General features: G+C 45.0%; 1 protein-coding gene across 1 annotated transcript; it reads left to right on the top strand.

Moving 5' to 3' along the window:
• The first annotated feature begins 7,267 nt into the window (after positions 1-7,267).
• Positions 7,268-11,500, top strand: LOC147440361 (uncharacterized). The gene has a single exon (XM_086530121.1). It carries the CDS (start codon positions 8,511-8,513, stop codon positions 8,961-8,963), a length of 453 nt encoding a protein of 150 aa, XP_086386247.1. The 5' UTR covers positions 7,268-8,510; the 3' UTR covers positions 8,964-11,500.
• Positions 11,501-14,823: the final 3,323 nt, after the last annotated feature.

Below are 14,823 nucleotides of genomic sequence, written 5' to 3'. Positions count from 1 at the left end.
TACGAACCGACCACCAAAGTCTCAAGTATTTCATGACGCAAACCAAGCTTTCCGACAAACAAATGAGGTGGGAAAATTTTCTTTCGCAATTTAATTTCCATATTGCTCACATAGCTGGTAAGCACAATCAAGTTGCCGATGCACTTTCACGACGACCAAAAGTTAATGCGGTGTCTATAGCTACTCACAATGATCTATCCTCTATGATAGATGAGTATGCTACTGACCCTGACTTTAGAGACATAATGTCAGCCCTTGCTTTGGGGAAGAAAGAGGAACCATTCACCTTGGAGGATGGTTATCTTCTCCACGGCAATAGGCTATGTGTTATCCATTCCCTTCGTGAGAAGGTTATGTATGAATCCCATGCTCCTCCATATGCAAGGCATAGAGGTATTCAACCTACTCTCCGAGGAGTAGAGACGTATTTCTATTGGCCTACCATGAAAGTGGACATACAAGAGTATATTTCAAAATGTGTAGTATGCCAAAAGACCAAGTATGATAGAGGGAAGCAACCTGGATTACTCCAGCCATTGCCTATTCCAAATTCACCATGGGAGAGTATATCCATGGATTTCATCTTTGGATTACCCAAGTCTATCCATGGGAATACAGGAATATGGACAATAGTCGACAGGTTTAGCAAGCAAGCACATTTTATTCCTGTCAAAAAGACTATTAAGGCACATCAAATGGCAACTCTCTTCATATCTCAGATTTTCAAACACCATGGATTACCCACATCCATCGTGTCAGATAGAGATCCTAGAATGACCAGTAATTTTTGGAAAGGTCTCTTTGAAAATCTAGGAACAAGATTGAATTTCTCTTCGGCCTATCACCCACAAACGGATGGCCAAAGTGAGATAGCCAATCTTACGATACTCGATCTACTCAAGACTTATGTTACCGAAGTAGATCAACGCTCACAATGGGAAAAGTATTTACCGCTAGTAGAGTATGCCTACAATAATACTGTACATACTTCTACGGACAAAGCACCTTTCGAGATCATAGAAGGAAGACCTAAAAGTCCCTTGCTACTGAAAGTACATGGGAAGATCTTCGCCGCCGATGAGTATAGCCGTGACCTACAAGTACCTTTTCAAAAGATTAGGGAGGCTATAGCCATCTCTCAACAAAGGCAAAAAGCTGCTGCTGATAAGCACAGAAGAGCCTTAATATTCAAAGAAAATGATTGGGTCTTACTCAAGTTTCCTAAGGCTCGATTAAGGCAAACGACGGGCAAAAATCCTACGGGCCATCAAAAGTATTATGCTAAACTAGCAAAAAGATACTATGGTCCTTTCCAAATCTTGAAGCCTATGAGACGGCTTATCAACTCAAGTTGCCCAACCATTGGCTTATACACAATGCATTTCATGTAAGCTTACTTAAGCCCTACAAAGGAGAGCCACCAATTGAACCAATTATTGAAGACCCTCCCGAAGTTGAAGACCAAGAAGAGGTGCTACAACCCGAAGCTATCCTTCGGCATGAAGACAAGGTACTACGACATGGTAAGATTATCCGACGGTATCTTATTAAGTTCAAAAATTATCCTTTTGAAGATGCTAAATGGATGCAAGGAGTACAACTTAAGGATAGTATGAACCTTGTCAATGCTTACAATGCTACATTAGAGTAAGCAAATGTACAAATTTCTTTTAAATAACTCATGTTTTTGTCTTATATGACTAGTCCTCTTTTTAATTGTGCACAAATTTAACTAGTATGCATGCTTAGAATCATGTTTGTGATGACGACGTCTCTCAGACACCAAGTAGAATTTGTCACTCTACTTCGGGAGAATGAAATGGACTAAAGAGCAGACATGCTTGCGGCAGCTATGTCTCCCAAGCACCAAATGGATTAGTCATCCATCTTGGAAAGATGTCGTAGGGTAAAAAGGGATCCTTTACCCGCTAAGTACGATTGACTAATGACTAAGACTTTATCTCTTCTACCTCATAGTCGAGGACGACTATGATTTCAAGAGAGAGGTAATGTCATAAAATCTAATATCTAACTAACCCAAATGATTTTCTCATATTAAATTGATCACTTTATGGGAGAATAAACGGGAACAAGTGTTAAGATATAGGTATGTGCTTTTAGATCTATCTCAACACGGGGCCAATGTAAAGGGGCCCAAAAGGGAGATGGTCTATCAAAGAGCAAGGCTAACCAATGGAGCATAAGACCTTAGGGTTAGCTTCATTGAAGACCTCCAATAAATGTGTGTAAAAGTCCTTTTGACCTTAAGTAAGCTAGGGCTGAGCTTGAGGTGGGAACCCGGCCCAAGCTCGAGGTGCTTGTCCTGCTTGAGGTGCTTGTCATGCTTGAGGTGTTTTTCATGCTTGAGGTGTTTGAGGTCTTGGGACTGAGGCTTGGGATAGTTAAAGCTTTCTTCAAGTTTATGTTATGTTTGTGGTGCATGAAGCCTTCCATCTTCATGGCATCACCTAGGTCACAAGGAACACAAAGACTGTATTGTAACAAGTCTCTCTTTATGGGAGAAATCATAATACAAATGCCTATTGGAGGGGGGACCGTCTCCACATAAATCCGGTCCTCAATTGTTGTCATGTTCTCTAAACTCTCTCTCTTGCAAAAGTATTGTCTATGCCAAGTTAACTAATTGCTATGATTATGTTGCTATCTTCAATTATGTCTACCCGCTATGCTCACAAAATCATTTCTTGAAAGTACTCTCATTAAATTCCGCTATTCTCAAATTGAATAGGCAAATTCCATTACATTGTCAGCTGGTAGTATGTGCTCTTTCAGCAATCTACACAACATAAAATATGATACAGTCGTGTAAAAATCTATCAGATCATTATACATTTAGAGTTTTATTAAAGTAAACTAATTGTAATAGATCACCTGAAAAGCGCTGTGACGCTAGTGTCACTCCATCCAAACTTTGCCTGCATGTTGAGAAGAACCAGGAGTGCTTTCAATCTAGACATACGTGCTCCATTATACAATGGCGTATCGGCTTCACTTTTCATATCATCATAGATAAGCCTTTCTGAATCCATGATCGTCTCGATCATTTCATCAATCTCGGGCTCAAACATTGCCTCGTTGGGAATGTGCTCTGCATGATCATCCCCCGAGCTGTCAGAGGCTACATCTTGTGGCCTCACATATGCTGCTTGACCAAAGATCCTGCGAACACGTCTATTGGGTTGCAAGATTGCTGCTTGTTGGCCAGCGTCAGAGTCCGACGAGTTATAATTGGCAACAACTCGATCTATAATAGATGGATCGAACTCGCCAAATTCACGAACGTGCTGCAAAGAAACACGTCTTGTTCGTCGCACAGCATGCTTGCATTGATTACAAGGACATAAGACCCTCGTTGAGAGATAGGTGTTTCGGTTGGACGGTCCCACATCCTCGTCGCTACTCATAATGAGGATAAAAAACTTATAACCTGGACAACAAATTTAATATTCTATTGGCATTCTTCGTCTTATCTCTCTCTCTCTCTCTCTCTCTCTCTCTCTCTCTCTCTCTCTCTCTCTCTCTTTACCTCACATTCTCTAGTCATGTCCAATCCCCGCACACCTCGGTCTAGAGGTGCACGGAGATCAGAACCACCGGGTTATAATCTCGTCTTTATTGGTCAATACCTATATTTGTGGGTACAAGAAATCTACACACCCACGTCTACATGATACTGCATGTAGTGGACAAAACCCCTTTGCCTCTTCTCTAGCTGTAGCACTTCACAGCATCTTAACATCTTTTCACAGTAGATCTTTTCACTGTTCGTCTAACTCTAAACCCTAAACCGTAAGTAATTCTTGCGTGGACTCGATCTAACGTAAATAAGCATAAATCTAAATAAACGTAAATCTAACTAAAAATAAACCTAAATCTAATTTAACGTAAGTCTACATCTAACCTAATCTTTAACGTCTTTTGGGATAGTTTCCTACGACGTTAAAACTCTCTTCTTCTTGTGTGTGTGTGTGTGTGTGTGTGTGTGTGTGTGGGTAAACCTAAATAAACCTAAGTCTAATCTAATATAACATAAATCTAAATCTAACGTAAATATATTATGTTATATTAAAAACAAAGAACTAAACTAACAGGGATTATAAGAACCTTAAAACTGATTTAACACATAATTTTTCACATAACTCGGCAAGAGTTGGCATTCTCATCACTAAAGATGTGAGAGTTAACTTCCGGTGGTGACGCTGCCTCATCTCCATCCACATCTGATGACAGCAATTGGCCCTTTAGACCGTTCTTGCTCTTGTTACTAACTTTGAAGTTGCTGTTGAATGACTAGAGGTTGTCTAGATGGTCATTGTGTCGGGGATGTAGTGACTCTTGCCGCCTTGAAGATCCACCTTCTTCCCTATCTTCTGAAGACATTTCACCAATACTTTTGGATCGACGGAGCCCACCATGAGTGAAGGCAGCAATACCCTATATTCCATTGAGGGCTTTCTTCACCCGCTTCATGCAGGCATCGCAGTCTATGGAGACCTAAATCTAATCTAATATAACGTAAATCTAAATCTAGCGTAAATAAACGTAAATCTAGTTAAAAATAAACCTAAATCTAATTTAATGTAAGTCTACATATAACCTAATCTTTAACGTCTTTTAAGATAGTTTCCTACGACGTTATAACTCTCTTCTTCTTGTGTGTGTGCGCGTGTGTGGATGTGTGTGCCAATAAAAAGAGATAAATGGTATAACCTTTCTATCACCCATGCCAAGTATAATAGATTGATTATGCCATTTCCCTCTTGAATAATAGGTCTTGAGTTCAACTCCTCGTCGGCTAGATCTTTAGTTCTTTTAATTTTAATTAGTTTCCTACGACGTTAAATTAGTTTCTCTCTCTTTTCTCTCTCAATGTGTGTGCGTTTTTTTGGATTGTATGCATGTTTTCTCTCTCTTTTCCTCTCTCAATGTGTGCGTTTTTTGTTTATGCATGTTCTCTCTCTCTTTTCCTCTCTCAATGCGTGCGTTTAATTTTTTGTTTATGCATGCTCTCTCTCTCTTTTTCTCTCTCAATGTGTGTGTGCATTCTTTGTTTATGTATGTGTGTGTGCGTTTTTGTTTTTGTTTGTACTCTCTCTCTCTCTCTCTCTCTCTCTCTCTCTCTCTCTCTCAAAAACACTATGTGTGTGTGTATGTGTGTGTGTGTGTGAGAGAGAGAGAGAGGGAGAGAGAAAGAGGGGAAGGGAACATGAGAATGAGGAGAGGGAAGGAGCATACCTGGCTCTCCTTCCTCTCCTCGTGTGTGTGTGTGTGTGTGGAGAAGAAAAAGAGAGAGAGAGAGAGAGAGAGAGAGGGAGAGAGAAAGAGGGGAAGGGAACATGAGAATGAGGAGAGGGAAGGAGCATACCTGGCTCTCCTTCCTCTCCTCATGTGTGTGGAGAAGAAAAAGAGAGAGAGAGAGAGAGAGAGAGAGAGCATTACCTGCTCCTTGCTTGAGGGCGCCGAAAAACTCAGATCTGAGATCTGAGTTTTTGGGTGCGCTCGGTTATTATTTTAGCCCAGCCGGCGTCGCTATGAGCGTCGCAAATTTACAAAGAAATTTGCGACGCTCATAGCGATGCCGGGATTTTTTTTTTGAGCGTCGCTGTGTGAGCGTCGCTAATATGAATAGCCTCTTGTAGTGAACAGCCATTCCCACTTGTGCTGGTTTGTTGGATGCTTTTTTCTTGCTTTGGTTATCCTTATAGACATCTTCTTCGTTGAAAATATCACAATTGTCTCCTAAGTCAATAGCATCTGACACACACTCTTCTAGGGTCATATGCTTCTTGCTATACAATATAGCATGAAGTTCTTTGTTTAGCAATCCCTCTAGAAACAATGATACTGGTCGTTCTTCTACAGATATCTCTAGCTCTGGGAATCTTGCAATGTGTTGCTTCATTCTAGTGGCGCAATCCCTAACATACTCACCTTGTTTCTGTTTGAAGCTTTAGATTTGAGCCATCGTATTGTATTTGATCCTTGTTTTGGAACCAACAGCTACAAATCCTTGAGCTAATGTATTCAAGTCCATGATTGACCTTGGTGGAACGTTTTGGAACCATGTCAGTGCTTTTCCTTCTAATATCATTCCAAATCCCTCAAATTGAGTATGGAAGTCAAATATGCATTCTGCTCTTAGCACTTGTTTAAAGCTTGCTAAGTGGTCATACGAATCCCCAAATCCACTGTATTTTTTGACCCATTTTTTAAACTCTGCTGGTCTGACACGTCTATTTGGTTCAACTCCCGGTCTCCTGGCAGTTGGTCCTATTCCAAGTCCTTCAAACCAGTCTGTTGGAAATAGTGACTCATGTAGCCCTGGATTGGCTTTAGTGTCACCCGATTTTCTTCGTGATGAGGTGGTTTCTAGTTTTCTAACATTACTCTCAAAAGATATCTCGTGGAGTTCTTCTCGTGGAATAGTTTCTGGTCCTTGGCCGAATATCCAATCCCTTATGGAGTATCCTTGGTATTTGGTTTGTTTCGCCTCCTCAGGAGTCATCATAACAAAGTTATTGTTATAACAATCCCTAAACAGGTAGGTTGGCATATTTGTTGAACCCTTAAGGATCTTTGATTTTGAAGATATAAATGATCTTCATGGGCGTTAACTATTCTGATTTGACATGAGAAGTCCATAAAAGATCTTTGACGTTGATAGGATTTTTTCGGTTTGAAGTTTGCTGGCTCTTGTACATATGGTGTGGCCGCTTTTTCCATTTTTGAGTGTTATATGGTTGCTTGTACAGTGCTGGGCAATGCCAATTTTTGATGTGTGCTCCTGGCTATGGTCTACAGCTCGTAGTTTGATCAAGTTTGCAAAGAACGGATGCACTTGAAGCTTGGCAAGGGTCTTTAGTCTCTATAGAATGCTTCTATGGGAGATGTCTACCTTGATGTTGATATCCATTGTTTATGACCGATCTTCTTGCAAAGATAATTGAGGGTCGAGCATCATTCAAGTTGTGATGAATGAGGCTACATCAGCAGGCTTCATAGGCATTGGGTATTGCTTGGGGTAGAGCTAGTAAAGTGAACGTGACGGCTTGTCAAGTTCAAAGTTAAGATGGTGAGATCCAGGCTTGAGGAAATTACAATGAGGAGCTCAGGCATCTGGACCAAATAATACCAATGCTTGGGTGGGAATCAGACCTTGGCTAAATAATTAAGGGAAAAAGTGAATTGAGTTCTTAAGAAAGGGGGTCGTAATGATTGGAGGATACGTGAAGAAGGAAGCGCCGCCATAGAGGGGCGAGCATGTAGAAAGGGGGCCGGAAGCAAGCTGCTCAGGGGAGGGGGTAGCTCCTTTGTTGCAAAGGGAGAACTGTGTCGAGGAGCTTAAGGGTGCGCTGCAGAACCTGAGAGAAGAAGCCGCCATCACAAGGTGAAAATCAGGGGGGGCAAGCTTAAGGAAAGGGGCAGGAGGCCTTCTCAGGGTGTCTGGACTTGCCATTTACAGAGGGCAACACCTGCAAGCTCTGAGAGTCGCTATCTGTGAGCGGTTGAAGGGTGGTAAAGAGGAGCACCAGTGCATAGGGAGCGTTGGCTGGAGTTGACTATCAGGTGTGGTGCTTGTCAAGGGCAACTCAAGATTCGATTGTCATCAAGGCTACATGAGAAAAGGGTGCAATATCAATAAGCAATTTGCCATAATATTGGTCCCGGTGGCAGCCCATCGTGCCAAGCTAAAGAGTCTAGTCGACCTCAATGTATCAGGAGAGCTCCCCATGTAAGAAGGATACGGCATCAAACATCTGGTTTCCAGCACTTGAGTTAAACATTTCTGTACATACACTCGTTTTCAGTTTAAAAATGCTCCCGGTTTAGCAAAAAATAGTTATGTACTTACTTGCACTGCTACAAGACAGAAGATGCACTAGAAATAAGTGGTGTTTCTTGTAGCCCCTATGGCTGAGGGTTTGGGTTGAGAAAGGGTTTGGGTTGACAGCTACATACAGGCTGTGGAGTTGTAGGTGTACGTGTTTGAGTGGATAGATTTGTGATTCCGACTGGCAGAGAGGCCAAGCTATAGAGGTCTCTTGCTCCGGCTTTCCTCTGTCATGTTTTTGGTGCCCACCACTGAGGATCTGTTGATTCGAGTAACTTCAGTTGGCAAGTGGTGAGCAAATAAAGTTGCAGAGATGATTGTCCTCGATGACATGCTCATCAAAATGAATGATAGGATGAGAAAATTGCGACTGCAAGATCTTAAAGACCTGGATATGCATTATTGGAGGTTCCACAGTCTCAAGCAGGAGATGGCAGTGCTTGAGAATGTAGTCCTTTATGCAGAAACGGAAATGTTTTTGTTCATTGGCACCTTGCCTGGTCTTTTAGGTGTGGAAGCTGCATGCATGGAATTCTCATATTTAAAGAGTATGCTCGCTTTTATCAAGCAGGAGAGGAAGATGAGTGATGCAAGGCAATTAAATGTACATGTGAGAGATGCACATGATAGATCCACTCTGGGAGAGTTGGATTGATGTATGGATGATCAGGTACCGTCTTCCTTGAACAAGGATGCTGGTCTAATTTCATATGATAAAGCTGATAATAATCAGCCCATGTACAGTGTTTTTAATGAGGATATCTCATCAAAAGAAAATGCTCTTGCTGTGGGTTGTGAAATTGAATGCTGTACAAAGTTTTCTGTCGAAAAATTATCTAAAAACCTTGCGCAGAATGAGGGGTATGTTGATGAGGATGACAATCCTAAATGGGGTTTTCTAGGTGTTGAAGCAGACATGGATAACAACATCCATGTTTGTGTCGATGAAGGTATGATGCATATGGATTCTGGAATGCACACTAAGGCTGACAATTTTGCACGCCCTGCTGATTTTGTTGACGAGGAGACGACAATAGGAGAGTTTCTGGCTGCTTTGGAAGATCAGGATGATGGGTTAGAAGGTGCATGCGTCCAAAGTGAGGCTTTATAGGTGCCCAATGCAAGCATTGTTTCGGTTTATACTGAGCCAAAAGTGGCCAACTCCGATGCATGCAAGTAGTTTTGTTTTGGTGTTGATGGTGGTGACTCTAGCTTTGATACCAAATGGGGTTTTGACGATCCCACAATTGAAATGGACGCATGTATGACCCTCAAAGTTCAAAGGGCCGAAGCAAGGATAGAGTTATTGAAGCTTCAGCAACGATATAGTGACGAATTGTATGAAACTTTGCAAACATGTGCCTTGTTGATGTTTTCTTACATTCTCAGCTCAGTCTTAGTCATGTGTGCATGGTTGAAGATCAGGAATGAATGTTTTTCAAAGTTACAAGAAGTAAAATGCGCATCAAGTGCACAAAATGGGCAGTATGAATGCATGGAAACATTTCATGCAGAAGCCGTTAGCTACAAATTATGGGAGCTTGACATGAATTAGCGGTTGTTCTATTGTGGTTTATGGAAAGATGAATATCTTGAGCAACCGGTTTTGGAAGTGGCTACACAGTATGGCATGCAATTGTTGCAACTTGTATTCATCCGCGAAAGGCGTACAGAGGAGTCAAGAGGGGTAGATGCCCATGCCAAAGAAAAATGAATGCTGAATCAGAGTGTTCTCACAGTTTATATGAGAAAAACATGTAGTCTCTAGCTTGTCGATACGCAATATACATAATGTACAGAAATACGAGTACTGTCTGGTTTTATTCCGAGAGTCAAGTCATTTGCTACTGCTGAGTATGAATTCTCTAGCGGGCTAGGTGGGTTGGCAAGCTATGTCAGGCGTTTTTTGGTAAGTCTTTTTTAGGCTTTTCTTTCATAGTTAGACAGCGACGGTAATGAGTGACAGTGCCTGATGGCTCCTCATTTTGTCTTGGACTGGCTTCCATGAGGAAATGATTTTCTATACATCTGATAATCAGAGTTGTCGAGTAATGATGGGTTTTTGACACCATGCATAGGCTTTTGTGCTTGCCGTCAATGCTCTGAATGATGTTCCTTGAGGTTCTCCCTCTTTGAGTGTTGATCACCTAGTTGCGAGAGTCCTCGCCTGCTGTGCTATCAAAGTTTGATGGTCATCTATGTATCTGCTTAGCTATAGGTTTCTTGTCGATAATGGATGTCGTATTAGGTTTTTTGTTGGATGAGTTGATGAGCCCAATAGTCTTTGAAACTCAAACCCAAACCTAAATGGGTACATGAGTGACCGGATAATGCTCAGGTAAAAAAAGTTTTGAACCTTAGCTTTGGTGAAACGACAATGCTTTGACTTGGAAAAGGGACGTATTTGGAAGTAGTATGGAAGCGGCAAGCTGTGAAGGGGGGTTCAGAAAAAGAGGTGGGCGAGCTTCCCGCATCATGCTGAGGATGTGTAACTGCCCAGGAGGAGCTTGTAAGTCGAGAAGCCAAAAGGAGGAACTTGAAAGCATTTTAAAAAAATCAATTTTTGGCAAATGGGGTCGTGGCAATCAAAAAAGGGGGCCGACCTACACGGGTGTGTGACAGGAGCAGTTGAGCTCAGAGAGGGGTGGCCGATTTTGAATTAGAAGGGGGGATCTGCAGCAAGGTTACAAGCTAGTGCATGCAGGAAAGAGGTTTTGGGCTGATCAGGTTTCCAAGCTACAGGAGGGTATTGGTCTCCAAGCAAATGAGGTCGCCATGCTCATTTGAGGAGTCATTTAAATTGAAAGGGGCAATTGCACTAACAACCAAGTGAAGAGAGGGCAATAGGACTCGAGAGGAGGTGCGCTAGAGAGGGCTGCAGGGACCAGATAGAGAAGGGCTCGAGGCCACCAACTGAGAAGAGAGGGATCTGAATTCAAGCGGCCATGGAAGGCAGATCAGGAGGTGTAGCTCGCAGTTATAAGGGGGGTACATGAAGAGGCATCCTAGTCAAGAGGGAGACAAGCTTCCAGCATGAACACATAGGGGGAAGCGGGTGGTCATGCTCAAGAAATGGTGGGCTACTACAGTACGAAGAGGGGTTTCCATCCTGCAAGTAGGGGGAGTTTCCATCGATCATAAGCAGAGGAATCCATGGTCCCAGGTGGCTGGATATAGAGAGAAGAGCAGCAAAAGCGGGAGGTAAGTGAGGGGTGCTATATTCAGGAGGAGGTGAAGCCGTCGGCCAGTAGTCGGAGAGTGTGCCATCAGCTGGGAATAGAGAGAGTTGGAACTGGTTGGTAAAGGGGGGCCTTCGTCCGTCCATATGATCAGGATGAAGGTGCAACCCTAGTTGATCAGGAAGAAGAAGAAAACGCTATCAAGTGCAACTATACAGCCGCAGGTGTTTGGTGGCCTCTTGGTGTCCTTGCTGCAGGTTGCAGGTGATTTGGTTTACAACCTCATTGGTGTTCCCAACTCGCCATTGTAGAGCTTGAGGTCGGCGTGAGCTGTAACTCCTCATGGCCGATGGCTTGAGTTGATGTGAGAAGACGATTTTCAAGGTCATTTGCAGGTCTTTTGTGTGTTTGGTTTATATGTTCTCAAGCTGCAGGGAAGGCTAAGCTATAGAGGTGCCCCGCTTTCTCTTCTCCTTGTCATGTGGAGTGCAAACGACAATGAAACTGAATGCCCCTATAGCCTTGCACCGATCACACCGTCGAAAAGAACAACAGCTGCATCGTCGAATTCACCTGTGTTAAACACCTGTAAAGCTTGGAGAAGAACAGCTCTAGCGGAAAGCACACTTGGAATTAGGAGAATTAGAGAACATGAGTGTGTAGATTGTCTTGCGTAGATGTCCGTAGAGCATCCATATGCTTGATTCCGATAAGGAATGAGCAAATTACAAGCATTTGAAGTTCGGGGGTTTTGAAAAAAGCTCCAAAAAGGAGGTCTCTGGAAAGTGTCTGCAAGTGTGCAGAGAAATGCAGTTATTAAAGGGGGATTTTTTTGGCTCTTATCCCAAGGGATTTTCTCTCCCCTCTTAGCCGACTTCATTTCCCCCTTTGGGCACCTTTTTATTGGTCCATTTTGAGTCTTTTTTGGATGAAGTCCCCCTTTGGGCACTTTTTTATTGGTCCATTTTGAGTCTTTTTTGGGTAAAAAATTGGATGTCGGCCACTTTTTGACCAAGGCAAGTGGGGGGGGGGACGGTGTCCGGGGACCAAAAATGGGCAAGGTGCCTGTCCAGGTAGTGGGAACACAAATTGGGTGCCCCCTCCTCTCCCCAACGTCAACGATCCCTCACAAGCAAGGCCAAGAAGCTCCATTAACTCCTTTGATTCACCCTTAGGGGGTACCCACTCCCCCCCTTATACCCTCCAATTTTCAATTGATCCCCCCCATGTGGGGTTATTCCATTGCCACTTGGCACCATTCTCTCACCTTCCCAATTGAGCTAGTAAATTTCTTGTTTTGCTTCCCACACCGAGCAATCTTGGCGGAGGTGTGGCGGGTAACTCCGAGCACCAAATGCAACGTTGTAAAACCCGGCTCGGAGCTTATCACTTTGGCTATTTCCAAAAATTCTCGGCCACACTTTTTCTAATTATATCCATCAAATCAGCCCACTTGACTTTCCTCGCATGCATCCGCATCCACTTTCTAAGTAGGGTACCACCCACCTCCAATGCATGTAACTCATGATGTATGAGTACTAAAAGCACTTATTAAAATCCACCTTTTAGAAGTTCGACCAACCCAAAACTCTTGCAAATGACTAAGCAGAACCAAGCCTTTATACATAAATTCTACAAGAGCACTCTGAAAACTCAAAGCATTAGGTACATCTATGTACTCGGGGCTAGTGAGCAAGCTTTTTAGCATGGATAGCAACTTCATTTACACCCAAAAAATGTCTGACAATGTTTCTATCCTCCCAACAATAAACTCCGATCCTAAGATTATCTGTATTAAGCCGTTTCAAAGGCTTCAAACCAACTTGATCGTATCCCTTGAATTCTAAAGTCGGTGGTCCTTCTTTTGCTGCCATATCTGGAATTATGGTATTTACCTCTAACCCCCAGTTGTTTATCACATTACCCCCCACCTAGACACGCTAGCTTCACTCCACGCACTCGTGCACCGTGGGGACTCCACGCAAGGTTCCCCAGGGCACGCTATGATCCTCCGTGAGTGCGGCGGAGCCTGAGACTACGTGGGGCTAGGGACTCGGAACGCAAGACCCGCGAAACGCAACACGGCCGTCGACCCATGGAACGCAACCACGCCCGAGCCGGTCCCGTCCGAGCCGGGCCCTCCTGAGCCGGTGCCGTCCGAGCCAGGCCCTTGAAGACAAAACACCCCTCCGCACGAGCCGGTCCCGTCCGAGCCGGGCCCTTTGAAAGCAAACGCGCCCACCACGCACCTCTCCGTGACGCCTGGGACGTCACACTTGGTATCAGAGCTCCAGGTCCCGTTCCAGAGCTCCAGGAAAAGAACTCCACGCCCCCCGTCCCCGTGACGCGTCCAAAACCCGGGCCGTCACCCGTGACCCGTGCCGACCCCGATCCGAGCCGGGCACCTCCACATCACAAAAAGGAAAGATGCGAGCCAGACAGGGCTCTTTATATCAAAAATCAGAACGACGAAAAACGCGACGGACCAATCCAACTGTGTTCGTCGCGCCCCGGCCACTTTTGTGGCCCATGCTGAGCTGAAGACCCACTCAAGTCTACAAAGAGACCACAGGGCCCCGAGCTAGCCCTCCAAATGACGTCCACACAGGGACCAACTTCGCAAGTGCTGCATTGCGACGGACTCTCCTTCACATTCGGCTTTCAAGAAGTCTCCGCGCGAGCCAATGCAGCAAGTGGCTCCGCGCACATCGGGTTACCTATTCGGGGAATAGACAAGTATGGGGAATTCTACTTGCATATTCAAAGCATACTTTTTCAGCCTTCTGCCAAAAACCCAAAAATACACACACCTTCATTCTCAAAAAGTCCAAAAACAAAGCATGCTACTTATTTGCATTCGGGTACAGTTTTTGCTCACTTTACACTTATATGCACCCCTTAGTCCCTTGGCCTCATGCATAGCCAAGCTCTCTTTTCCCTACGTTCGACGAGGACGTCGAACTCTCTTCAACCGGGGGTGTATATAAGGGGTATGAGCCTCCCGAAAACGGCCACGGGAGGGGACCCCCCACCTAGACACGCTAGCCTCACTCCACGCACTCGTGCATCGTGGGGACTCCACGCAAGGTTCCCCAGGGCACGCTATGACCCTCCGTGAGTGCGGCGGAGCCTGAGGCTACGTGGGGCTAGGGACCCGGAACGCAAGACCCGCGAAACGCAACACGGCCGTCGACCCATGGAACGCAACCACGCCCGAGCCGGTCCCATCCGAGCCGGGCCCTCCTGAGCCGGTGCCGTCCGAGCCAGGACCCCTTGAAGACAACACCTCGACCCGAGCCGGTCCCGTCCGAGCCAGGCCCCCTGGAAGACAACACCCCGACCTGAGCCGGGCCCTCCCTGAGCCGGTCCCGTCCGAGCCAGGCCCTTGAAGACAAAACACCCCTCCGCCCGAGCCGGTCCCGTCCGAGCCGGGCCCTTTGAAAGCAAACGCGCCCACCACGCACCTCTCCGTGACGCGCCCAACGCCTGGGGCGTCACACTTGTTATCAGAGCTCCAGGTCCCGTTCCGGAGCTCCAGGAAAAGAACTCCACGCCCCCCGTCCCCGTGACGCGTCCAAACCCCGGGCTGTCACACGTGACCCGCGCCGGCCCCGATCCGAGCCGGGCACCTCCACATGACAAAAAGGAAAGATGCGAGCCAGACATGGCTCTTTATATCAAAAACGCAGAACAACCAAAAACGCGACGAACCAACCCAACTGTGTTCATCGCGCCCCGGCCACTTTTGTGGCCCATGCTGAGCTGAAGACCCACTCAAGTCTACAAAGAGAC

This window comes from Adiantum capillus-veneris, chromosome 15 (genome assembly GCF_014529385.1).
Source record: "Adiantum capillus-veneris isolate H3 chromosome 15, ASM1452938v2, whole genome shotgun sequence".
In the NCBI taxonomy this organism is placed as follows: Eukaryota; Viridiplantae; Streptophyta; class Polypodiopsida; order Polypodiales; family Pteridaceae; genus Adiantum; species Adiantum capillus-veneris.
The sequence above is the reverse complement of the archived record's forward strand: the minus strand, read 5'-3'. Positions and strand labels throughout refer to the sequence as shown.

Bases quoted from the DNA above. Each gene is read 5' to 3' on its own strand.
- LOC147440361 (XM_086530121.1), top strand. From the start codon at position 8,511: ATGGATGATCAGGTACCGTCTTCCTTGAACAAGGATGCTGGTCTAATT.